The sequence below is a fragment of the Chrysemys picta genome, chromosome 18 (assembly GCF_011386835.1).
Source record: "Chrysemys picta bellii isolate R12L10 chromosome 18, ASM1138683v2, whole genome shotgun sequence".
Classification (NCBI taxonomy): Eukaryota; Metazoa; Chordata; order Testudines; family Emydidae; genus Chrysemys; species Chrysemys picta.
The window spans coordinates 13,302,986-13,329,951 of NC_088808.1; the positions used below are offsets into that span (position 1 = coordinate 13,302,986).

Sequence of the window (26,966 nt, forward strand, 5' to 3'; positions counted from 1 at the left end):
TCTGCGCCATGGGGCGCCTGGGGCTGGGGAGCGGGTGCGGGTCGGCGCCGGAGCTGCAAATGAATCCCAGCGGCTGGAGGTGGAGAAGATGAGTCGCTTGAGTCGGGCTGTGCCTTGCAAAGGTCAAGAAGGGGATGTGGAGGATCCTTAGTTTATCCGACAGGCTCTGTGGCGCAATGGATAGCGCATTGGACTTCTAGCTCGATGACAGGTGGAGTCATTCAAAGGTTGTGGGTTCGAGTCCCACCAGAGTCGTATTTTGCGGCCTCCCAGGTAATCATTGGCAAGCCTGGCTGCTGGAGAGTAATAGTGCGGAAAAAGTTGGTTGGTGAATCGGTTCGTTTTTGAAGGATGTCAGTTTCAAACTCGTGCGCTTCGCTGTGGCATTTTTAAAACTCAGTTCGGTACTTGGAAGTTTGGTGTTATGAAACCGATGTATTTTTGAAGGATGTTACGGGGTCATTTATGAAGCGTTACCTCTAAATGTGTTTTAATTTTGGCCAATGTTATTTTCAAACTCCCCGGCTTTGTGGTGAAGTGTTTTTAGCTGGTTAGTTATGCAGTTCTTTTAAAATTGGTTCTTTTTTAGCTATTTAAAACACACACAACGTGATTAAATAGGGGAACATAAAAATTACTCTATTTTTCCTCCAAAGGCTGTTTGTTTTTGTTTGTTTGTTTGATGTTATTTCAAGGGCAAGATTTGTTAGAGGAAGAAAGGGTTAGGAGTCAAAAATATCGGTTTTTAACCCTTCTGAAACTATCCTTTGTTTAAATCAGTTTATTTGCAGGATGGTTTTTAAGGCCCAGGTCCTGCAAACACTTAAGCATGTGGGTAACTTTAGTCAAAAGAGTAGCCCCGCCCACACACCTAAATGACAAAGTTATTCACCTGCTAAAGGTCCAGCCCTACATCTATATCGACTGCTGAGCCGGCATAGAGCCTACTAACAATGAATTGCAGAACTGAGTGCAGGATCAGGGACTAAAATGTTATTTTAGTGGCAGATGTGGGGGTTGCATAGTCAGACTTTCATCTGTCCCTGACATTTCTCCATACTCAGAGAAGACTAAGGGTTTGATTTCAAACCCATTGAAGAAAATATGAGTCTTTCCACTGAGTTTACTGGACTTTGGATCCAGTCCCTAGATCCCTTTGAGTCTAATTTGAAGCTATTCCATGGCTGAACATTCATTTTAATCAAGGATATGTTTTTTGTTTTTGTTTTACCCTACAAGGGTTTCTGAAGCCAGAAACACTTTCTGCTCATCCACAACACCGCTAAATAAAATAAAACCCAATACCTCGGACTGAGATGTAGCAACTTTGAGACAAGACACAATATTTCTAACATATCGATGGCCAAGTTATGAATCCCTGAAAACACCAACTTACGGAGCAATAATAATGTAACAAACCTAGGACAGCTCTACCAAAAGTTCACCCAGTTCATCAGGGAGCCGCGCAAATACACAAGAGCAGCAGACTCATTAATGTCAGTATTGAGCTAACTCCCTGACTAGGAATCTGCCCTTATTGTCAGTTGTGAACCTTTTGAATGATGGGAGGAATACTTCAGGACATCTCTATTTTCCCTGACTTTATTGGCACACATTGGTCTTAAAGGGTCTGTGTCCATTTTCCTTCCAGCCAAGGAGTGATTTTTCTATCCTTCATTATAATGGGCAAGTCACTTCACGGACCTCTGCCTCAGTTTCCCCATCTGTAAAATGAGAATAATGATACTGACCTCCTTTGTAAAGTGTTTTGTGATCTACTGATGAAAAGTGCTATATAAAAGTTAGGTATTAATTATTATTATTATTATTATTATTATAGAGGCACTAACACACTTCCTGTTAAAGTTGTATTGAAAAATGCATGTAAAGTGTGGACTATGGGTCTGATCCAATTTCTATTAAACTCAAATGAAAGACTCTTATCAATCACAACAGAAGCTGGATCAGGCCTTTATTTTCATGGATATATATGAAAAACATTCAATATTTCCTTCCCAAACTCATCCCACTTACTGATGGGCCCCAGATTAAGTTCTTGTGAAAGTTGTGGTGCAGCTGTAAATGTGAAATTTAATATTATGATTTAACTTTTATATTGCAGTAGCACCTAAAGACCAAACAGCTCAGGGTCTTATGGTGCTCGGTGCTGTACAAACACGGTAAATATCAGCCCCTGTCCCAAAGAGTTTACAATCTATCAGACGCCTTCCTGAAAGTCAGCACAAGTTTTATAGCAATTCTTTGTGTTCTTCTAGATTAATACTGTAAACATTCAGACACCTCAAAAGGTAACCCATTGATAGAGACAGCCCTTGGGCCAAATTCTCTTTTCACTTACACCAGTTTTACACTGTAGCTTATCTGGGGTGTCTCCTGATTTACACCAATAGGAAAGGAGAAACCTGATTCTACATGTACTTTGATTACAAGTGAGTTTATTGAACTGTCATTTATGAAAGATGCAGTAGTTATGTCATAACATTTAAGAAAGAACCTTAAGCTCAGGATTTACTATAGTATCTTTTTTGTTTATCAATGAATGGAGTTCAGAAACATACCCCTAACTCCATGTTAACCCAGTTTTGTTTGTTTGTTTAGATGAGATAATAGATATACACACCCTGCATGTAGGGTCGTGAGATCCATGCAGAGTTATGTGATAAATGGACTTCCCACATGTCTCTTAACAGGTGCCAAGCGGATAAGAGGACTCTCACCTTAGAGCTTATGGTCTAGGGCAGTTTGTATTGGTGACCCCTTTCACACAGCAAACCAACGAGTCCGACCCCCACTTATAAATTAAAAACACTATTTTTTTGTAATTTAACACTATTATAAATGCTGGTGGCAAAGCTGGGTTTGGGGGGTGCAGGTTGACAGCGTGTGACCCCCCATGTAATAACCTTGTGACCCCCAGTTTGAGAACCCCTGGTCTGGGGCCACAAGCTTATATATCAGCTGAGACCCAGATCGGGGCCTGGCCATTAGAACTGGAGCATTGTGTGAGGGGACTTCACAGAAGCAGGGATGGGACTTGGCCTTTCCACTGATTTGGGAAGTGGCTCCAGTGTGACATTTGACACAGTTTTAGAAGTGGGTGAAACTGCAAAGGGAGGGGTCAGGGGAAGGAGGGTGAAGAGTGGAGGAAGAGGAGAGGCAGGGCTGGAGTTATGGAGACCTCTGTAGATGGAGATGACACTTCCCCCACAGGCCCTGTGGGAAGGTAAGCAGGCAGGATATCTCATCCATCAGCACCTGGCCAGACTCCCCTCCAGTCTAGCTCCCCCGGCCCCAATGACTGTTTAAAGTGCATTCCCTCCCCCTCACACAGCTCCCCAAGCAGGATGGGAGAGTCGCACTCCCTGCTTAGCCTGTCCTTGCACAGCTATTCTCGGCTCTGGGCCATCTTCTCATCCCCGTGTTCTAACTTCCTCTGTAGCATAGAATCACCAGCCCCCCTGCTGGGTCCTGGCATGAGGACAGAAGTGGGGAGGGTGAGAGGCTGGGCACAGTTGGAAGTTCCTAACCAGGTGGAGGCAGGGCTAGGCCAAGCTCTCTGCAGGTAAGTATTGTCTTCCTGTGCCCCTTCCGACCCCTCCAGCCTTGGTGAGAAACACCTGAGCACGAGTCTGCTCCTGGGGACAGCCCAGTTTCCAAACGGAAAACAGAGACACAGTCAGTGCCATGATTGAAGTAGCAGGCAGGCTCGGGCAGCGCTGTGGGAAAGGGGGATGCATTTTGCAGGGGCAGAGATGAGAGGAGGTTGCAATACACAAGAGGGAGCATGAAGAGACCAGATTGTGGCCTCAGAAGGGACAAGTGCCTGCTGCTGGTGTTTACTAGCCTCCCCAGGCTGCTGGAGAGAGTTCCACGTCTGCCTGGCTCTCACCACTGCAGCAAAGACCGTGAGACTGTGAGCAAGACCTCACAGCCGCCTGCAGTGGCTTCCAGACACCATTCACAGAACAGGAAGCCTTAGACCACAGCGCACTGGTCCTCGGTGCAGAAGATGCACCTACCCCAGTACTCTGAGAACATGGGGGGAGGCAGACGCTGTGCTGGGCCCATCGCTGGACGGACACGTCCAATGTTTTTGGAAGCTCTTTGCATCCCATTGTGGAAAGCCAAAATGCTGCCTGCAGGGTGTGGGCTCTGTGAGGAGGGAGTGTGGTCTAATGGGTAGGGCATGGGGCTAGAAAACTGGACTCCCAGGTTCAAGACCCAGCTCTGCCTCTAATTCACTGGGGGACCTTAGCAAAGTCACTTGTCCTCTTTGTCACCCAGTTACCCCACCCGTAAAGCCGGGGATGATAATATCTGTCTCTCAGGGGGTTGTGAAGATTAAACTGATGTTTGCAAAGGCACCCTGCACTCCATAGGCACTGTGTCCCGCCCCGCCTGTGGCTATGTACTACAAACACAGGGAGAACCAGCAACTGCCTGTGAACACTGGCTGCAAAGAGCTGATCCTGGACCAAACTCCAGGTTATCAGCAGCCTGCAGGGTGTATGTTGGCAACAAGGTCTGGCTCCCAATTGCACCAATGCAGCCCTATCAGAGAGCAGGTAATTCTGCCACCACAACCATTGTGGAAGATGCAAGTACACAGCCTGCTTTGTGTCTGCATTCCACTTGGGAGGCATGCTGCACATACACACTGGTGATCTGTTTCCGGCTGCAGCAAATGTACAAAGAACAGACTCCCCCGAAGGATGAGGTTACACGTCGGATTGTCTGATCTGTGTGTTGGGGGTAGACAAAGCTGCAAATGTCACCAGGGATTTTATTCATGAAAAAGGAACGTCAGCCTCAAAACGCCACATTAAAATACATCCTGCTTTGGTGCGTCCCAGCCCAGCACTGAGAACTATTCAACCTGGGCTTTGTTATTTGCCTTATAAGTGTGGAACCCAACTTAGTTACACGGCACAGAAATCAGTTTATAAACACTGACCCAGCACAAACAGCGTGTGCAATCTCAGCATTCCACTCCCTGTGGGATTCATCACCTCATTCTCCCTCCCTCCGTTCTGCAGCTATACAGCCTCGCGCGCTGGAGCCCACTGAGTGCTATTTTGCTATTGAAAACAAAGCCAAGATCATGTGGAATTAGTGGGGACTGAAATCTTCTCTCCTCGGAGCAGGTAGAGCCTGGACAGAGTCAGTTAAGAGCTTCCCCCTGGCAAGCCGGTCACTGCCTCTATTGTAAACAGGAAGGGACCCAGTTGGGGACGAGAGGGGAGCTCAGGCCCCGTGGCCCATTCAATCCTTGGCCTGGCTGCTGAGACAGTCAGCGAGGGGGATGCCGGTGGTGGATTTTGTTTATTTTAAATGATATGCAGCAATTGACACACGGACACACGTGCCCTCCCAACTCAGTGGGGTTTGGTTTTGCTGTGACTGACCGACAGCCTAACTGCTTCCCAGCTGCCAAAGCGGGTATGCGATCGATCGATCGAGCTGTACCAGAGACACAAAATACATTCCTACAGCCTCCATCAGTGCAAGTCAGTACAGCTGGGGGCAGAGCACTCGTGCTGATCAGCTGTCATTTTGTCATAGGCAATGAGTCTGTCCCGGTGCTGTTTTGTAAAACAACTGGCTTTAACTGGGGTAGAATGGTCCCCTAGAAAATTAATTGTCTCAGCTCCCAAGGGGGGTAGGTATTCACCTAGGGAATATTATAGCAACCAGAAGCCAAAAGTTACTAGATAGTTTCAGTGCTACTTTAACCCAGCTCACCTTCCCATCTTCCCCACTCCAGTATACAGGGATAACTGAATGCAGACCACGGGGCCCTACCATGGGGTCTTGTGAAGACACACAGCGCATGGAGACTCCATGTCCCAGCCTCTGCTAGGATCTAGCTGGTACACTGCATGGTGGGACTTATTTCCATGGGCCATATCTCTACGCTGAGGACTAAGACAGCCACCAGGTTCAAATTCACCTTAGGGGTGTGAAAGTGCAACTTCACTGACATCAACAGAGCTGCAGCCGCTTACAACAGCAATGAATCTGGCCCTGGGTGCAGCCCTTACGTTCCTGGCAAGTTGGCAACCCAGCATCTCATTTGGGCAGACTGGTGCCCTCAACCGCTGTAGGAGAATTCCCAGGAGACTCAAACCTGCAAAGGGTTTATTCATTGCTTCTCATGTACGGTGCCCAGTGAGGATCCATCCTGCGGGTGTGAAGCCCACTCTGCCCGCCCGCCCCCCAGACTTTTACACACAAATAGCAGGGGGATGTAAGATTCCAATCTCCTCCCTCAGGGACTCCACTGTCTGCTCCCAGCGGTTCTCGTAGTAGAAATTCAGGATGCAGCTGGCATTGCGGCCGCTCTGAACAGCCCAAGGAATAAGCTCTGTGGTCAGGATCTGCAACTTCCTGCAATGAAGGTGTGGAAATGGTTTTACTTTCTTCCCTGGGAACACAATCCACTAGCCAAACACAATACCACTGTACACAGCAGCACACAATACTACAACACACTCTACAGCCCCTTTCATCTGAGGGCCTTAAAGCACTTTAGCAGCACTAATTGATTTAGTCTCATAACCCCCCCATGAGCAGGTCAATCTCATTCTCCCTGTTTAATTTATGAAGCAGCAGAGAGGGGAAGTGCCTTACCCACGGTCACACAGTGAGCCAGGACAAGACCCTCATCTCCCGACTGTCTCACGCTTGAACCACAAAACGATGCTGCTTCCCAGAAGCCAATCTGTGGGGTGCCTAGAAACAGCCCTGGGAAGAATCTGAGGTCTCTGGGCTCAGCGGTACCGTCGCTGTGATCCATTCGCTGAGTATGTAATGACGCATTACACTTCCATAGCACAGAGACCGGCAAATCTTATTATCCCATTTCACAGCGGGGGAGATGGACAGCCAGAGAAGTGAAGTGCTGAAGGACACACTGCGAAGTCAGAGGTGGACACGGGAATGGATCCCACGAGGCCTCACTCTTAGTCCTTTGCTTTAACTACTAGATAAGATGGTGCTTTCTGTTGCCTGAAGACATTTCACTGGGTAGTGTTGGTAGGAACAGTGGTTCCAGACTGGAAGCCATATTAGGATTCATGGCATAAATCAGACCTAGACAAGCAGGGTAATTCCCTTTAGGGATGTTGACAGGTGCCATGAGAGCTTTAATATTCTTGGGTGGGATAATCTCCTTCCACACCAGGTCATCTTTGCCTATGAACACCTATGGAACGCGAGTCCCCCTTTCCACTGGGAAGACCCCCTCACTTGCAGACAGGTCCCCTCGGTCATGCCCATCTGCTGCCATTTTATTTGGGATCTTGAAGACACATAATGGGAGAGAAAACCTCTCAATCGGACTTTCAAACCAGGCACAGGCTCTACAAAAGCCTGCAAGCTGATCAACCTACCGGGCATTGAGACGAACCGGGCCAAACACCGCTCCCAGAATGCACATGGGCAGGCCAGTCTGAATAGCTTCGAACCACTTCACCACAACCTCCCCTGGAAGAAAGCCAGAGAAGACCCAGGAGAATGAGAGCTCCCTATCTAGACGCATGTCAAAACAGAGAAATGGAGTCATTTTATTTTTCACCCTCCTCGTCCTAGTGAATTATTGCCTCAAGTGCCTGTCTGGGCCGTCATTCAGAGTGTACTAAGATTGTACATGTTTCCTCTGGGCTCTAGAAATAATCAGCTCCTAGCTTCCCAGGTAGGGTGACCAGATGTCCTGATATTATTGGCTTTGTCTTATATAGGCAATTATAAACACTCCCCCCCCCCCCAGTGACCCGATTTTTCACACTTGCTATCTGGTCACCCTATTTCTAGCTAAGGAGGGGGCTCCTCCTGCTGGCATTTGGTGATAGCATGGAGAGCCACCATCAATAGCTCAGAGCGCCGCTCTGGAGATGATGCAGGAATGACTGGGTTTGGCTCTGTGATGCCTGTGGAGATGCTCTGTAATAATTTATGAATATCGTGTGTTGACCTGGTTATGGGGTTGTTTATCGTACAAATAGATTGGTTTAGTTAATGGGATGGAACGCTGGGAAGGAAAAAGAATGGCGCCAAAGTAAGCACTGGAGGGTTGTTAAGGGACAGTGGGTGAGGCTGTCTAGGGGCTACCAACCGGGGGGGAAGAGGGGGTAAGCCATTAGGTAAGACAGAGGTGTGTGCAGACTGTTGGTTTACAATCCTTTTTCTTTAAATGCTTTGTTCCTATTGTTAAAGAATAGATTTAGAAGGCCCTCTGATCACTCTATTCACCATTGGTCACAGACTCCCACAGGTGTCTGATCCCTGTCAGACCTGCTCGACAAGAATGGGTGATCCACAAGGTGCTGTAGCCCAGAGCCTGATTGGGAGAATTGCAGATTTCCACCCTGGGACAGGTAAAGGCATGAGGCTGACATCTGAGGGGTGCCCTTAGAGCAGTGGTTCTCAACCTATTTATAATTGTGGGCCAATACGCCCAGAGACCCCTCCACAGAGTGGGGCCAGGAGCAGACCCCGGCGACCCTGGATCCCCGATCCTGTGGGGCTGGGCGAGCAGCCCCAACCCCAGATCCTGCTGGGCCGGCTGGGCAGCAGCCCCGACCCTGGATCCCTCCGTGCGGGCTGGGCAATCTTTAGCACACAGCTGGGTGCTAACTGGGCCGCATGCAGCCTGCAGGTTGAGAACCACTGCCTTAGAGAGACCAGAAAGGGGACAGAGGTGCAGCTGGCCCTGTAACCGTAACATGCACAATGGACCAGATTCTCAACTGGAGTCAACGGATTTGTAACCCCATTGGTTTCACTGGAGCAAGCCTGATTTATATCAGCTGAGAATCTGGCCGTACTTCTCTCTGTTTTCACTCTCTGACAGTTTGTGTCTAGTCAGTGTCTTTTCCCTGTATAATGCCGTAGAAGCCCATTAGAATCAATAGAAAGGCTGCTACTGACTTCAGTGGATACTGGATCAAGTCCTTAGGTTAAACTGACTTGTTTGTGAGGATCTTGCACCCAGCATATGGGAAAAGGGAAGGGAAAACTTGACTTGTAAAAGGAAGAGTGTCCCTAGCCTCTGTTTGTCAGAGGGTGGAGATGGATGGCAGGAGAGAGATCACTTGATCATTACCCGTTAGCTTCACTCCCTCTGGGACACCTGGCATTGGCCACTGTTGGCAGACAGGATACTGGGCTGGATGGACCTTTGGTCTGACCCAGTACGGCCGTTCTTATGCCAAAAACTGGTCAGGGAACTTGGGGGCTTGAAGTTACTATTCCAAGAGGCCCCCTCATATTCACTGTAAGCCCAGCGTAGTACGTATCTGGCCTGCTCGATGTTTTTCTGCTCAATGTTTTTCCCTTTTTTTTTTAAAGCATGTTTCTACATGAAGAAAGCCTTCAAAATATGACCAGAGTGCAACCACTGCTCTGCTATAATACCCCAGTCCATGGGCCATAATTAAACTACGCGATCTGGCCCTCTCCACAGAATGAGCATGACACTGCTGATGCAAATATTCTTGCTCTTTTCAGACAATGCTGCAAATGGGAGTTTTGCTCTTGACTTCAATGGGAGCAGAATCAGGACCTTAAGCTCTCTAGCCAACTTAACTTATTCTGAAGGCCCCTTTCTGAGGCACTGCAGAAGGCTGAGAGCACTCCAGGCCATGCGTTGGTGTGAGACATAAGCACCCTTTGAAGGTAATCAAATAAATAAGCATCCATACTGTAGACCTAACATTTGGGTTCTATACAACATTTAAAAAGTTCAACCTAAAAATTAAGGCTGTGATTTTCAAAGGTGTCTAAGGGACTTAGCTGCTCAAATCACACTATCATAGGTATTACTGTATTGTTGTCAGGCTGTTTGGGAACACTGAGTTACTTGCACAGGTTTGTTATTGTAGGGTTGCTCGGGAGCCCTGAGCTGCTGGCATTCAAGCATATTAGAATATTAATAATACCTAGCTCTTTTATAGCACTTTTCATCGGTAGATCTCAAAGCACTTTACAAAGATGGTTACGATCCCCATTTAACAGATGGGGAAACTGAGACACAGAGCGGTGGTGACTTGCCCAAGGTCACTCAGAAAGTTGATGGCGGAGCCAGGAACAGACCCCAGGTCTCCTGAATCCCAGTCCAGTGCTCTATTTAACAGCAAGATTTGCAGCTTGGTAAACTCCACAATGTGATGCCAAAAGATGGGGGTGGAAGGGTGGAGTAGGCCAAATGTCAGGCCTCCCAGCCTGTACCAGGCCTTCTTAAAATAAACCTCCAAACACTGAGAAGCCCAGGCTCCTGCAGGGTCCTAAAGCCTTGTTCAGCTAACGGCAGATCAGCAATTTCAGCCTGCCACTTGCTATTAAAAGCAGCAAAGAGTCCTATGGCACCTTATAGACTAACAGATGTATAGGAGCATGAGCTTTCGTGGGTGAATACCCACTTCATCACATGCATCCGAAGAAGTGGGTATGCACCCACGAAAGCTCATGCTCCTATACGTCTGTTAGTCTATAAGGTGCCACAGGACTCTTTGCTGCTTTTACAGATCCAGACTAACACGGCTACCCCTTTTGATACTTGCTATTAAGTTTATTCAGAAGAACAGACAGAGCTGATTTGCGGATAAGAGCTCAAGTAAAAGAACGTTTCTCCTCCCATCCCCTTCTCGTGATTCCAGCCCACGCTTGCTCAAAGCTCGTATTGGCTTACGAAACAATCCACTCATGCAGTCGTTCTCCTTGCACTGCAGGTTTCTTCATCGGCCCTTTAGGGCAGTGCCCACCCAACCTCTTCCTATTCAGCAACGCCAGTGACTCAGTGAGCATCTCTCATGTAGGTGAAGGGTGACTGTTCCTGGAGGCTGAGGTTCTCTTTTTATCCACACCGCAGATGGAATGCTGACAGCAGCAAAGCAAACAGGCCCCACGCCCTGCCCCATCAGTAGCCTCCAGCCCCGACCTGGAGGAGTTTAACCACTATGGCTCGTTCAGTCCTTGGCCTCTCTGATAGGCAGCCAACAAGGTGGCCAAGCTGCGGGGATGGGTTTTGTGATGTGGACATCTGGCCACTGGCAGCCTGGCTGAGACCTCCCCCAATTCATTTCACACAGCAGCATGCTAGACGGTAACGACTCTCGGTCACACCCAGTCTGGACTCACCAAGCATGTTGGTGGGCATGCCGAGGAGAGTGTGCATCAGGTCATGGACCTCACGGTACCGCTGGATCACATAGGCCAGCTCCTCGTCATCAACAAACTTGACCGGCATCCTGGTGTCCGGAGAAACCCGCTGCAAAATCAGAACATCCCAGGTTCAGCCCCTGCTACCTGCCAGGAATTCATGTTTCATGATGATTCTTTAATAATAATAATCCCCAGCTCTTACATAGCACTGTTTATCAGGAGATCTTAAGGCATTCTGCAAAGGAGGTCAGAATCATTATCTCCACTGTATAGAAAAGGAAACTGAGGCACAAAGCAGTAACATGACTTGCCCCAGATCACCCAGCAGGCCACTGGCAGAGCCAGGAACAGAACCCAGGTGTCCTGAATCCAAGTTTAGTGCTCTATCCACTAAGCCGATTTAATTTCACTGGAGGCTCTCTTTAGGCTCCCGTCTGCTTTCTCCCTTGCTGGTCTCCCAGATGGCTCAGACCCCCCTTCCATGCTCTTCTCACCAGATAGATCAGCTACCGCCATCCACAGCCCCCAAACGCCCTGCTGCCTCCCAAGGACTGCCAGGTCCCATACTCACATTGCTGTCCAAAAACCGGACATATTCTCGGCCAAACGTTCCATCCGGCAGCCCCCGGAGCCCAGTCACGTCCAGGGTGGAGAGCCGGATCCGAGGCCGCTCTCTGCAAATGAAAAACAGAGTGGCTGAGCCAACCCACAAAACACAGCAACTCCCCAGGGAAGCTGAGAAAACCAGGGCCAGCTGTCCACACAGCTGTATTGCTGGAATTCACGTCCTTGGCACGAGGGTTTTGCTGATGCCTTTCCCCACTGGCTCTTAAAGTCCTGCACAAATACTTGCTTGCCTATTATTTCACACCGGTGGGAATCGGGGCACAGAGAACTTAAAGGAGCCAGAGCAGCAGTAAAGCTGTTATCTCGCATTTCTACAGCACCACTCATCGCTGAAGATGCCAAATTCTCTATGCACAGCACCTCTGAAGTGCAGCCACCTCTAAGGCAACAGAGATAGGTACGTAGCACCGTGCACAACAGTGGTGGCGGGGAGGGGTAAACTTTGGCCAGAGGCTTCACAGCAAAAGTGGCATGGCCTCACGAAGCAAGCAGCACGTCAGTGGAGAGAAAAGTCTGTCCCAAATGCGGACTGAATGCCCCCTCCTGCTGAGCTGTTGGTGCTTCAGCAGCTTCAGGACCTATCACAGAGCACAGCTGGGAACAAGACCCATAGACAGAAGGCACCTTTTTCCAGGATGTCTCTGATTTTCAGTGAAGAAATTTAACGGAGGGGCCAATTCAAAGCACTGAAAGGCCAATAACATACTAGTTTTGGTTCCGGGCTGAAACTCCCCATGTACACAGGCTAGACCTAGGCACTCTTAAGTCCTCCAGATAAGGATTAAGGGGGATTTAAGTTGTGTCTTGGACCAATTAACGAAAATTCCCAGAACTGAAATAAATAAATGTCCCCGTCTTACCCCGCCTGTGCATCTGATGGTTGTTTCACTGCTTGGTTGACGCTAAGCTGTACTTCCTGTCACATGCCCTATTATTATTATTTAGTATTTCAATACAGTAGCGCCCAGAGGCTCCAATCAGGGTCAGGGCTGCAATGTATCAGGCGCTCTACAAACACAGAGCAAAAGGCAGCCTCTGCCCCGAAGAATTTATAGTGTCATTAAGACAATACATGAGAAGTAGGTGTAACGAGCAAACAGAAGATACAGAAAAGGGAGGACAAAGGAAACAGTAATAAGAATGTGCACTTGCATCGACCCCGTACCAGCTGGCAGGTTCCTGTAGGCATCACAGCAGAAGTGGGTCTTAAGGAGGGATCAGAAGGGGTAGGATTAGTGTCTTTCCAAACCAGTGTGGGGAGGGGGTTTCAAGTGTAGAGAGTGGCATGGAAGAAAGTAAAGAGGTTGTTGTGGGAGAAGCAGACAAATTGGTGATGGAGGCTGCAGTCGTTGGCGGGCTGATGCAATAAAATCCAGCAGCAGGCATGCGGGGTGGGAGTTGCTATCACCCTCATGAACTGCTGTGGGGGGAAGCTCACATACATGCAGTTTCCCACATCTGGAACGAGCGCGTTCACCACTAGCAGCAGCAGCAAAGCTGAAACCGAAGAGGAAGTAGGCAGGCCTGCACACCAAGTATGTTTACTGCTGTTCTTGCACTTGCCAAAAAGACCATTCTAAACATCAGCAGGGGAGCAGAAAATCTCATGGGAATTAAACCATAATCATCCTGTCCCTGTAAGCACAATGATTCCAGAAGCCTCCTCTTGTAGACATGAGCCTGCACTACCTGCCCAGAAGCGTGCGGTATAGATACAATTGCTCCAGCCAGACAGCTGCCTCATAAGCTTGTCTCCTTCCCTGCCACAGGCCATGCAAGAGGGACAATAACGCACTGTAGGATCTGATAACCTTCAGGGTCAAGCCTCATTTTGTCCCGCAGGCGCCGTAGGGCTGAAGAGCCAGTTGTCTCACCAAGGACTGCCACCATATCTGAAAAAAGGGGGGGAAAGAGAGAGAATGGATGGGAAACTGATTGACAATAAAAGACGAACAGGCAAACAGCAGTTCTAGTTAACAATGAAAATCCTGAGGACACAAGACAGGGCTAATACATTTTAGGTACCTATGTGGCCCTCAGCACTGCAATATCTGAGCACCTCAAAGTCATTAATGCATTTACCCTCAAAGCACTCCTGCATGGTAGGATGTCCTATTATCCCCATTTCACACATGGAGAACTGAGGCCTAGAGAGACTATGTGACTTGCTGGAGGTCACTCAGGAAGTCTGTGGTGAAGCACCCTAACCACTAGACCATCCTCCAACCTCTGGGGTTTAAATTGCCACGCAACTAGTCACAAGTGCTGCACAGAGAGGGCTCTGAAGGTCAGGAGTGAGGTGCGGTGGCAGAGCTATGTATGGGGCCTGGGACTGGAACAGCAGAGAGTATTGCAGACTGGGAATGAGGTTAGCAAAATCGGGAGGTTTGAAATAATAAGGGATGAGGAATGAGATGCTTTAGCAGAGATATGCAGGGGGATCTTTCTCACTGTCTGCACTAACAGCTGTCTCTGCGTGCCAGTCTTGGTTTCTTAAACACAAATTCTTTCCTACAATGTAGAGATGGGGAAATAAAAGAATGAAAAATCCCCAGGGAAACTCTCAACAGAAACACAGATCTGGTTCCTGGGCTGTGAGGGAAATACAGTCTACGTGAATGTAGAGACCACAGCTGGATAAAAGCTGCAAGGTTCAGCTTACCATGCCGGTAGGGGTTGTAGAGAGCCATAAATGCCGAGCCAGCAGACAGCAGTACTTTCTGCAGAGGGCTGGTGGGGATGTGCCCTGGGTACAGCTGGTAATACCTCTCTTCGTCCACATGCTCCTCTGCAGTCACTGTCAGGTCAGTGTGGGGCAGCTGATCTCCCCTACCTGCAAAACATAGCCACACCAGGGCAGTGAGTTAACCGGAAAACACAGCTCTGTTCAAAGACTAAGACAGTGCATATCTGCCAATTTGGCTTCCTTTGTCCTTTTCCTGACACAGTCTGTATGCAAGGCCCCTTGGTGATCAGAGATAACGACAGATCACTGGTGTCTATAGTATCACCATGGCCCATGATTTGCAACAATACTCCATTATAAGCACATACGCTTGGGAGTTCTAGCTAGGTGGGAGCTGTGGCTAGGATCTCACTGGCTTGAACAATAAAGCTACTGCATGATCACTGTTACTGTTTGGGTAACCTGGAATATACTTAATACACCTCTACCCCGATATAACACGACCCGATATAACATGACTTCGGATATAATGCAGTAAAGCAGCGCTCCGGGGGGGGGGGCTGCGCACTCCAGCGGATCAAAGCAAGTTTGACATAACGCGGTTTCACCTATAACGCAGTAAGATTTTTTGGCTCCCGAGGACAGCGTTATATTGGCGTAGAGGTGTATAAGAGCAAAAAACAAGACACAGCAATAAAAACAGAAAGCCAGACTACCAGGGGTGCTTGAGGTGCAGTGGCAGAGTTTGGGGCAGGTGGGACAAAGTAGCACAGCAAAGGCTGTTACCAGGATTGCTGTGCATTTGTAAAACTGGGAGAAATAGGAAGTAGACATTGCGAATCAGGTCACAGGTGCACTGGCAGAGCTGTGGGGGAGTAGCCCTGGAACAGGGGATGCTGGAATTCAGGACTCGGGGACGTGGCAGAGTAGGTGGGGTGCAGACAGGCCTGTCATGGTAAGGGGTGCTGCAAAACCAGGTTTGAGGTGCACTGGCAGAGCCGGGAGGGGGCCCAGGACAGGGATAGCAGGGGGCTCATCAGCTCTCATTTCCCTAAAACGGAGCCTGATATGCTCCTCAGTCCCGCCCACACGGAGTCTCGCCTGTAGCCCCCCGCCTGCCGTCTCGGACCCACCAGGCCCCCGGCTCGGCGCAGCCACTTGCCTACGGAGGCGGCCGGCGAACCCAGGGCCAGGGGCCGCAGGCCGCGCAGCGAGCCCGGAGCCCGCCGCAGCCAGCCCGCCCTGCGCGCCCTCCCCAGCCAGCAGATCGGCAGCATCCGGTGAGCGGCGACTAGGCCGGAGCTCGGGGCCCACCCTCCGCGCTCCCCGGCCGCCAGGAAACCACGTGGGCCCCGACTCCGCCGCAGCCCCGGTGCATCATGGGCCGGGGGGGGGGGTGATCCAGCCCCGCGGGGTCCCTCTCCTGGCCCGGGCGGAGCTCGCGGGGAGCAAGTCACGCGGCGATCCCCGCCTGTGCTATCCCGCAGGAGGAGGGGGCTGGGGGAATACGGGGCTCCCCAAGGAGCAGGGCCCGTCGTCATTTGTGTAGCTGATGCCCCAAGCGGGGTCCTGTCCTGAGAACTCTTTCTCTCACCTGCTGATGCTTGGCACGGCTTGGCCACTATACCTAGCTAGGGATCTGAGCAGCCGAGATCTTCCCGGAACGGGTGCGTCTCCTAGCGCTTGCTCCCGGGGGGGAGCGCTTTCATCGACGCACCCAGTTGCCGGAAGCGCATGGCGGCGCCCACTGGGGGAGCGGTATAGTTGATGAACCCGTACGGTGGCGGTTTCCTTCCGCCATAGCCATGGCTGCCGGGAGAGCGGCTAGGACCAGGCTAAATGGGCTCTTCGCTGTGTACAAACCCCCCGGGGTGGCTTCGATCAGGGTGCGGGACACTCTGGAGACCCTGCTCCTGAAAGGTAAGGCTCGGTCCTTTTGTCCACGCCCTGGAGTCCTTACTCCCCACCCCCCCGGGGGTGGGGGGCGATGGGGAGGGATTTCCCCCCATGTGGAATGGGGGGGGGGAGGCAGGAGACTTCCAATCTGCCCCTCAGAAGATTTAGGGCAGGGGTTCTCTCCCAGGGGTACGCAGAGGTCTTCCGGAGGGCGTCAACTCATCTAGAGATTTGCCTGGTTTTACCACAAGCACTAGCGAAGTCAGCACAAACGACGTTTCATACAGACAGTGACGTGTTGATATAGTTCAGTATACTATACACTGAACTATAAGTGCAATATTTATATTCCAATTGATTTATAATCATATGATAAAAATGAAAAAGCAAAAAGCAACAGAGAGTCCTGTGGCACCTTTAAGACTAAGAGATGTATTGGAGCATAAGCTTTCATGGGTGAATGCCCACTTGGTCGCATGCATGTAGCATTCACCCACGAAAGCTTACGCTCCAATACATCTGTTAGTCTCAAAGGTGCCACAGGACTCTCTGTTGCTTTTTACAGATCCAGACTAACACAGCTACCCCTCTGATAATGAAAACGCAAGCCATTTTTCAATAACAGTGTGGCTGTGACACTTTCGTATTTTTATGTCTGATTTTGAAACTTGGGGTTATGTAAGACAAATCAGACTCCTGAAAGGGGTACAGTAGTCTGGAAAGGTTAAGAACCACTGATTTAGGGGATTCTGAGAAGGGCAAGTGCCCCCACTGTTTTCCTTCATCTCCAAACTCCCTTCCCACCAACGTGCTGAAACCGCAAGTCAGAGCCGTTGGCACTTGGAGAAGCATGTTGGGTCAACAAAGGAGCCAAATGGGAGAGTGCAGAGTTCCTACCGTTATCTGGTGCAGCGTCCCTAGTAGTATTACTAGTTACAGGATGGATGTGCACATGGAGAGGGACTACCTCTGTCAATTGACAATGCCCTCCTCGCTACACCTTTAGGCAACTTGACCTGGTGTTAATGGTTCAGGCCATGGTTAGCTTGTGCTAGTGCATATAATCCTGGCCTTTCTAAAAGCCTGAGAGAACCCTTCAGACCCACTTATGTTGGTTTGCTGCCATGAACACTTGTAATGACCAATGTTCAGAAGCCCTGGCCCAAGCCTTGCGTGAGTCCTCATCATAGAGAGGATAAAGCAAAGGGCACGTCTCACAATTTGGTAAAATGACTAAGACTAGTCACAGTATGACACTGAGACAAGCGTTGTTGGAGAAAAAAAAAATCAGGCTTGAGATAGCCATTGTACAGGCCATTCTCCATCTCAGACCTAGCAGCTGTTAGGGTGGCAATGACTTAAGACTTTTTTTTTAAAATGAGGAATCCCTCTTCCTTGCTGAAGATGATATACCCATGTCTACTCATCAAGGAGGTATCGGCATTGCCGTCACCAGGAGGACGTAGATTCCTTTCAAACACAAAAGAGATGGTCTCTTGTCCCACTCGCCTCCCTTCAGGGACTGTGAAGATGCTGTTCCCTAAAATGGAACTCATACATGGCTTTGAAGGACTCTAACCATGAGCCAAAGACATTTGAGCCTTGTCTGCACACACAAGTGGTGCCACTTTAATTATATGGTAATACTCGTTCCTCCTATGGGAAGGGCAATAAATTGTACTGGTATAAAGCACCTTTACACTGGTATAATTGCATCCACACAAGATGTTGTAATGGTAACTATTTCTGTAAAAAAAAAAAAAAAAAAAAACACCCCTAACCAAAATAGTTATACTGTTACTGAATCTGTGTGTGTAGACCAGGCTTTGAAGAGAAACTATGTATGTTTATCACTCCCTTCACTGTATTTTCTTTTCAGACTGTGTCCCATTGTTTTCCAGGAAGATCATCGGGGCGGGTCTTAACTGGGCTTATTTGCAAGATAATACACTTTAAAAATATCAGCAGAGGTTTTCTGTACCATTTCCTGTAGAATTGAACTCTCTGGAACAGCCAACTGTGCCGCAGCAAGTACGCTTCCTGCCAACCACTGTCGAAGGAAATGCTGGGAAAGAGCTGACCCTCACTGTTACCCAGTTGCCTGTCCTGGCTGCCCATCCACTAGGTAAGAGGCTGGAGAAGAATCTTGATTTCTGTGGAAAAGCTGGTGTATACCATTACTATCATTTCTAGATTTGACTTGCCCAGTGGGAAAACACAGCCAGAATAAAAGAGGAATAAGAAGTGTTAATTCCCTTAGATTTCAACTGCTAACGATTATCAGGTAGCTGGTAATCACTGCATTCAAAGGGGTAAACACAGTGCAACCTGCTTGTAGTGGAGAGAAGAGTGAGAATCCAGTGGAGAGATTGAGGACTTTCATTCCATTTTAGGCAGTGATTTATTAGAAATGGCTTCACTATGTGCACGGTAAATCATAAGATTTTTAACACCTTGGAATCAGCAAGATTAAATTGCATTGGGACCACGTATATTGCCTGTTACCATCATACTGTTGTTAAGAACATAAGAATGGCCATACTGGGTCATACCAAAGGTCCATCAAGCCCAGTATCCTGTCCTCTGACAGTGGCTAATGGCAGGTGCCCCAAAGGGAATGAAAAGAATGATCAGAAAAGCTTGGTATATTTCTTTCTTTATAGTGAAATTAAATTTTGTGTATGCCACAAACCATACACTATATTTCTTTCCCTTGTAGTTAAAGGACCAGAGTTCACTCACTTGAAAATCGGAGCAGGTCACCGTCTGGATACAAAGTCATCTGGAGTGTTTGGTATGTTTTGTTTTGAAAGAGAAGAATATAGCTTCATCGTGAAATTACCAGGTATAGGATAGAGGGGGTTTTAATAGACAATAGGCTCACAAAACACTGTGCTGGCTACTAGCAGCATCTGAGAATTTTGTAGGTCACAGGCAAAGGTAGAAATGGTAAATTACAGTAGAAACACACAAATCAGATATGATTGTTCTGAGAGGGTCCTGAATCATAAGCCAGAGAGACAAGAATAACTAATTATTCTCAGAGAGGCAATGTGGTCCAGTGGAAGGAACTGAATTGGGAGACTTATATTCTCTTCTTGGCTCTGCCGTGTGTGAACCTGACTGCTCAAGTGTCTCTGTTTCCCTATCTGTAAAATGGGGATAATGATACTGCCCTTCTTTTGTAGGGTGCTTTGGGATCTACAGATGAAAAGCACAAGCTAACACTAGCACGTAGCTCTTATTAGTTGTGGCTTTAGTGGCAGTCAGAGGTTTGGGTGGGTGGTGGCAACTCTCAGCAACAAAGAGAGAGGCAGAAACAGTTAGACTATAAATTCTGGGTACACAGATATTGCTTTTTGTGTGTCTGAACGGTGCCAGGGGAGAGTGTGGTGCTATATAAAAATGCTTATGCCCAAATAACTTTTTATGTGACTGATTAATGGCCTCCTGTTGTTTTTTGTATTTCAGTGCTTGGAGTGGGCCATGGGAACAAGCTGCTCACTGATATGTACAATGCCCATCTTACTAGGGTATGCTCTGGCACTGAACCTGTTTGGGGACTTCTGTGTGTAACACCCATTCTCACTAGAAATCAAGGCCAGGTTAGAAATTGCATCAAGAAAGAAGAGGCAAATGTGACCTACTCTTACTAAATCATATGAGAAGTAATAACACACACAACTGTGAATAGGCACAAATCACTGAGATTAAGCAATATTAAGTATTCTTTTGGGAATGGAGGGAAACAATATAAATGACCAGGGAATTGGTAATGGGATGTGGAGCTTTTTACCTGTAGGTCATCAGTCTGAATCTTGCCTGGTCAGGACCAGGTAAAAGTCATTGCTATCTGGAGGCTTCTGTAAAACAAACTGGGTCTCAGTCTATTTCTAGTGGGGAGGGAGTTATCCACACTACACAAATCACATTTGCCCTGTTTGTTGGCAGTCCTGGCAGAGAAGCCAAAGGTAAAATGGGCTCTGGAAAATAACCCTCCCCCCACTTCCTGCTAGAGGTAATTCCTCCAGCTCAGAACTGAGACACATTGACTCTTGGGATTTCCTCCCTACATTTTCCACAAAGAGGCACCAACTGGCTGCCACTGTATCCTAACCTTATTCAGGGCAGGTCCAGATGACATGAAAAGGCACTGGCATTTTTAACCATCTACACTACTGCTCCCACCATTGCTACTACTGCTGAAGCTGAACTGCTGATAGCAATGATGGCATGCTGGACAATAACCCTAGGGAGACAGATACAGTAATATGTTTAGATGTATGTGTACATACTGTGGTGAGTGAGAGATGCACGTGTGTACAAGTTGAAGCATGTTCTTTATATCCTGGTGTGTGTGGGGTGCACTCTTCCTCATTTCCAGGTGTGTGTTTATCCAGCTGTTGCACCATGTTATAGGCCTAGATTGAGAGATGTCTAGGGCAGGGAGTGATGTACTCATTTGTACGGTGTTTAGCACAATGGGGCTCTGATCCCTGATTGGAGCCTCTAGGCACCACAGCCGTATAAGTAATATTAATGATGATCTTTATCGACATTGCAATAAAATCATTATTCTAGTGGCTTGAGCCTGCAGATCATGAACAAATGGGAATTATAAAAGCGTGTTCATATGAGACCATGTGAGCTTTAAGAAAGCTGTAACCATTCCAAATCAGAAACTGGTTCAAGAGCCTCTGAAGGGTCTGGGGAGGTTGTGCTGCTGTCACAAGGCATAATGCCTGCTTCCATATTATTGAGGGAGCTGCCAGCAGGAGTGGCTGTCATGCTACATTTGAGTGTCAAACAAATCACCAGTGCTTCCCAAAGCCATTATCAGTTCATATAAGATAAGAGGCACCACTCACTGTGCAGAGACTGCAGCTTTCCTTTAGAGAAACCTTTCCTGTCCTGTGATGCCCTGTAGTTGCTGCATAGCAGGATATTGCTTCTCTGCTGTTTGCAAACTGTTTCCTCCATAAATTGCACTTTTCCCTTTTGAAGGCTTATACTGTTCGTGGACTGTTTGGCAAAGCCACAGATGACTTCTCAGACACAGGCAGGCTAATAGAGAAGACCACATTTGGTAAGTAATGGTCGATGTGTAAACGAAGATTTCTAATTAGAAAGTAAAGTGTTACGCCTGTCCAGATTGAGCAACATTTAGCGCACCTTTAAGAGCTCTCTAATCTTGGTTTATGAGGATTCTCCCATGCAGTCTCACCACAGTAAACATCAACAAAGAGTCCTGTGGCACCTTACAGATTAACAGATGTATTGGAGCATGAGCTTTCGTGGGTGAATGCCCACTTCGTCAGACACGTTACCCTGCCTGTAGTATGCTAAATACAGCCACAGTATATAGCTCGCTGATATAAAGTCCTGATCATACCTATTCCCAAAGTTAGGTGTACCCCATCTCCTTGTACCTCAGGAGACATATTATCCTCACCCACAAGAGAGTGATCAGAGACTTTCATAAAGGTCCTGATGTTAAACAAAGTCTTGAAATATCTCATGAGATGAATTGTGGCCTCCGTCATGAAACCAATGCAAGCTCTATTCCCTTTGCCCCAGGGACTGCTTCGCTCTATGTACTGGCATGGTATACATGTAGACTGGGTCAGTTTCCTGTGCTGCTGTATTCTGTTACACTAAAGCCATCTTTCATGGGCTTCCCACAAGCCCATTTAGATATGACAGCTTGGCCAGGAGATGGCAACATCTTGATTTCAGACTAAGACTCCGCAGGTGCTGGGTGTATCAAGGAAGATTTATGTTCCTCTTTTGCCTTCTCAACATTTACAGATCATATCACAGGGGACAAGCTGGAGCGGATTCTTGCTGTCATTCAGGGAACCAATCATAAAGCTCTGCTGATGTATGTATCCAATCAGAAATCCTGAATGACCTGACCTGACTTCCATGCTGCTATTTGCTGATCATTGGAACTAATGAGATTAGTCTGTTGCTTGCTGTAATGAATTATAAAGGTTTGAGCCTCAGAGAGGAAAATCAGCCACTTTGTCTGTGAGAGTCAAGCTCTAATGGGGCTACCTTTGGCTTCTGAACTCCCATGTTACTTTAGGGCCTATACATGACCCCTTGGTAAAATGAAAGTTCTTCTGCTGAGTATGATAGGGTGCCTTCCCTCCCAGTTGTTGTACCTTATTGACAGTACCCATGTTTATAGCATTTATAGGACATCAGACACAGTTATAGGATTAAAAACTGTGTCAGGGGAGGTTAACTTAGAAACTACAGAGACTGAACAAATCTTTAGTTTGAAATGTGAATGTTGCATCTGTTTTATAACAAAACAGAGGGTCTTTGAACATGTGCTCCCAGTGCGACATGGTGGCCAATGGGGCTAATGTGATCCCTGGATGCATAAACAGGGGACTCTAAAGTAGGAGTAGAGAGGTTATTTTACCGCTGTATTTGGCACTGGTGTGACTGCTACTGGAATACTGCGTCCAATTCTGGTGTTCACATTTCAAGAAGGATGTTGAAAAATTGGAGTGGGTTCAGAGAAGAGCCATGAGAATGATTAAAGGATTAGAAAAGTTGCATTATATTGATAAACTCAAGGAGCTCAATCTATTTAGCTTAACAAAGAGAATGTTAAGGGGTAATTTGATGACAGTGTATAAGTACATACGTGGGGAACAAATATTTTAATAAGGGGCTCTTCAATCTAGCAGAGAAAAGTATAACACTGGCTGGAAGTTGAAGCTAGACAAATTGAGACTGTAAATAAGGTACCTTTTTAATAGTGTAATTAACTATTGGAACAATTTACCAAGTGTCATGGTGGGTTCTCCATCACTGACTATTGTTAAATCAAGATTAGATCTTTTTCTAAAAGATATGCTTTAGGAGTTATTTTGGGGAAATTTTATGCAGGAGGTCAGACTAGATTGTCATGACAGTCCCTTCTGCCTCAGAATCTATGAATTCATTGGGATGGAAGTGCAAATTCACTGCTCTGTTCCTTTCTCCAGGTACTCTAACATTGACCTGAAAACTCAAGAGGCCTACGAGCTGGCTGTTGAAGGTTTAATTCGCCCAATGGAAAAAACCCCTCCATTAATCACAGCAATTCGATGCCTCCAGTTTGCACCTCCAGAATTCCAGCTAGGTATGGTCTAACTAGAGCTAGAGTTTGGGAGTACGTATGAAGATAGTGGCAAAAAGTTGCTGCTATCTAGCTGTTCTTCTGTGATCTGTGTGAAATGAGTTTGTGAGCTCAAACCAGTTCCTAGTGGACAGGTGTCTGTTACAAAACCACCGCAGCTGGTACAAACTGGTAACTGTGACAGTCTCAGCAAACACCCCAATGATTAAATTTGCCATAGAGATTGAAGGACCATCCCAGTGCTGGATGGACCCTCTAAATTAGGACTGAGCAGCGTGGGGAAGTTTGTGCAATTTCTGCCTGGTAGGAACATAACTGCTATACTGGATCAGACTGATAGTCCACCTAGTCTAGTATTCTGTCTCTGATAGTGCTTCAAAGGACAGTTAAATTCCCTAGCAGATAGCTATGGAATAATTTGCCCAAAGGGCACAATTCTTTCTGTGCAATGTCTCCCAAATTTTTGAAAGCTAAGAAAACAAACCAATCTCACCCCCTTTATTCTTGTCATGTGTTGTTCAAGGCCTACTCTTAATCCCATTTTAGGGGATACGGAAGATGTATACATTGACTAGTCATTTGATGCAGCCACCCTCCCCACTTAAGGAAGCAATAAATTAGTCGTCAGTTTATGCCCTGAAACTTGAGATTTTATATCCCCATTAAACTTTTTTTTGTCCTAGATAATGTAACTGAACATAAAATCCTTTTTCAAATCCTACTGAACTTCTGACCTCAGTGATCTCTTGCATGCAAGAGTTCCACAGGTGATCTGTGAATAAAGGAGTCCAGTTTCCATGGCTGTTAATTTGTCACCTCTGTGATTTAAATTCAGGATTGAAAGACAACTCCTCCTGCATTCTAATCCTGGCACTAATATGGACTTCTGTGGTATGGTGAAAGTTATATACCCTTGCTGCCTCATTTCCCCACAGCTAATGTGAGGATGATAATTTTCTTACCTGTCTCACAGGAATATTGCAAGGATTATTTCCGTACACCTTGATTCTGCAATTGACTTTATGCAGGCAGATCCTTGTGCCCACGTAGAGCCCCACTAAAGTTAATAGAGTTCAACACAAGCCCAGGGGTCCACGCACGTAGCCATTTACAGGATTGGGGCTTTAGTCTGAAGACAAAGCATCTATTAAACATTGTTAAAAGTATTTAATCTGTACAGATATTAAGAATTTGGGATCCTAAACAGTCTGTTTATAAAAGCTTTGTGGTTCACCTTTAATAGCCTTCCTGGTCCTCATGAATTATTCAGACAAACTCAAATATAGCTATACTGACCTTTGCCTAGCCCAAATATTTAACTCTTATTATATGACCTTGTATTTGAAATTTGTTTTTATAAAACTGACTTTTTTGAAGGCTTGGGACATTGTGCAAGACCTCTGTATAATCATGATTATACTGTCAAGTACTTAAAAAAACAGCATCTTTCCTGTTGAACTAACTCTTCTTTTTGTACTTTAATCCCAGTAACTGGTGTTTGAATTTACAGGCACGGTTTCTTGTTGCATATATGCGCTGGCCCTTCTAATGCAGTCTTTCTGCCTCCTCCAGAAATCCAGTGTGTGCATGAGACCCAGCAGTACCTCCGAAAGATAGTTCACGAGATTGGCTTGGAGCTGAAATCAACTGCTGTGTGCACCCAGGTGCGGCGGATACGGGATGGCTTTTTCACACTAGACAATGCTCTCCCGCGAACGCATTGGAACCTGCAGAATATCCGGAATTCAATTAAAGACTCTAAGATCAAAGTGAAAGTGGGGCTTCAGAGAAGCTTGAGCCACCAAGCTAGGAGTGGTAAAAGACATACCGATATGGATCAGGTTGCAGAGAGCGAACTGCACAGTACAGAGGGAACATCTGCAAGCGATCTGACTCAAAATGAGATAACCACATGCTGACTGAAAGGTGGAGGGTAATAGGAAGGGAAAATGGTGGTTGCAATCCACAACTAGCCGTTCCTTGGGGTGGTCCTTGATTTTGTAAGGGTTGCTTGTGTTTTCATTCATGCAAGGCATTTCTCCATTGACAGGCAGAATAATTTTTGTAAGTATTGCACAACGCTGCAGCAAAACTGTTGATATCTGAGATGAGTGTACATTTCCTTGCAAAGCCAAAACTGCTACTGACTTCAGTGGGAACATCAGGTTGGGGAGGGATGTAAGAGGGCCCTTAAATTAGTTTAGAGATGGGAATACGACCAATGGGTTGCAGGCTTTACTTCTTCTATTCTCTTTATGCGCCTTGTGACAGAGTATGACCTAAGTGGTTCTTTTCCCAATTTCATAATTTTTTTTTTATTATGACACTTTCTATAGATCAACCCCATTTTCAAATACATTAAAGGGGTAAAGATTAATTGTTCAAACCAAGAAAGGGTTCTGCCTAGGGAAAACTACAATGTAAGCAACTAAGACTAAAGTGGCGAAGTAATACTATTTCTCATGCAGGGTAACTAATATCTGGAGTAGATTAGTCAGAGAGCCAGTTGAAGCAGGAGGAGGGAGAGGCAGGCTTATTATAGAGGACTGGAGTAGGATGTAAAAACAAGAAGTTGGAATGGGGTGAATTAAAAGCCAAGGTGGGGGAGGGATAGCTCAGTGGTTTGAGCATTGGCCTGCTAAACCCAGGGTTGTGAGTTCAATCCTGGAGGGGGCCACTTAGGGACCTGGGGCAAAATCAGTACTTGGTCCTGCTAGTGAAGGCAGGGGGCTGGACTTGATGACCTTTCAAGGTCCCTTCCAGTTCTAGGAGATGGGATATCTCCATTAATTAAGGTAATATATTTTATGGGGAAAGATGCTGTTATTCGATACTCAATTTAAGTCAACAGGGCCAAAAGCCCCTGCATTTTGTTTGCATGCATCTATAGTCCTCCATCATGTATTTTTTCCTGCCCTTCAGCAAAATTGTATGTTACCTTTAAAGAGAAACAGCAAGGGAGTACAGCTTTAGAATTCACTGAGATTCCATTAGTGCTCATTTAAAGCTACAAATGATTTTTTTACATAAACCATGAGGTACATTAGCAATCAGCTAATGTATTTCTAAAATATGTAGGGCTCAAAGTGTGATGCTAAGATGTACTGAAGGATTGCAATCTAAGATTTTGATGGAGTGCCAATCATTAATATCTAGGTTATGCTTTGCAGTGAGAACTCTCATCACACGTGGGGGCTCAAAATTAGGGGTAACATCCCTCGTTTTAGAATCTAAAAATATTTTAAATATAAAACTGATGGTGCATTGGTTATTACTATAGTGATAGTTAGAAATATCTTGCAGACACGTGTATTTTATTGGCTGATCTTGCTAGGCCTTACACTCAACTGGCGGGCGTTTTTGTTTGGATTTACTGTGATACCTTTAGAACACTACATCTGACCAATTGCAAAATTTCCGGGAACGTTCTAGGCATCA

At 46.8% G+C, this 26,966-nt stretch overlaps 2 protein-coding genes and 1 non-coding gene across 7 annotated transcripts; 2 read left to right on the plus strand and 1 right to left on the minus strand.

The window, feature by feature from the left end:
- The first annotated feature begins 162 nt into the window (after window positions 1-162).
- Window positions 163-255, plus strand: TRNAR-UCU (transfer RNA arginine (anticodon UCU)). Its single transcript has 2 exons — window positions 163-199; window positions 220-255. It is a non-coding gene; the product is annotated as a tRNA-Arg (tRNA).
- Window positions 256-4,787: 4,532 nt separating this feature from the next.
- COQ4 (coenzyme Q4) lies at window positions 4,788-16,209 on the minus strand. 4 transcript variants are annotated; one of them, XM_065571913.1, is made up of 7 exons: window positions 16,089-16,209; window positions 14,471-14,641; window positions 13,604-13,700; window positions 11,753-11,855; window positions 11,158-11,287; window positions 7,413-7,506; window positions 4,788-6,408 (listed from the first exon to the last, which is right to left on the minus strand). In XM_065571913.1, exons 2-7 carry the CDS (start codon window positions 14,496-14,498, stop codon window positions 6,246-6,248), a joined length of 615 nt encoding a protein of 204 aa, XP_065427985.1. In that variant the 5' UTR covers window positions 14,499-14,641; window positions 16,089-16,209; the 3' UTR covers window positions 4,788-6,245. The 4 variants fall into 4 exon arrangements, with proteins under 4 accessions (XP_065427985.1, XP_065427984.1, XP_008167476.2 ...); XM_065571912.1 differs by lacking the exon at window positions 16,089-16,209 and adding an exon at window positions 15,653-15,860 and having other exon boundaries at window positions 7,413-7,551; window positions 14,471-14,637; XM_008169254.4 differs by lacking the exon at window positions 16,089-16,209 and adding an exon at window positions 15,657-15,830.
- On the plus strand, window positions 16,177-26,651 carry TRUB2 (TruB pseudouridine synthase family member 2). Of its 2 annotated transcripts, none has more exons than XM_024106128.3 (8): window positions 16,177-16,414; window positions 18,384-18,515; window positions 19,110-19,184; window positions 19,862-19,995; window positions 21,395-21,476; window positions 22,199-22,271; window positions 23,395-23,531; window positions 25,101-26,651. In XM_024106128.3, the coding sequence occupies exons 1-8, from the start codon at window positions 16,300-16,302 to the stop codon at window positions 25,445-25,447; spliced, it is 1,095 nt and encodes a 364-aa protein (XP_023961896.2). In that variant the 5' UTR covers window positions 16,177-16,299; the 3' UTR covers window positions 25,448-26,651. The 2 variants fall into 2 exon arrangements, with proteins under 2 accessions (XP_023961896.2, XP_005293495.2); XM_005293438.5 differs by having other exon boundaries at window positions 16,194-16,414; window positions 19,862-19,923.
- Window positions 26,652-26,966: the final 315 nt, after the last annotated feature.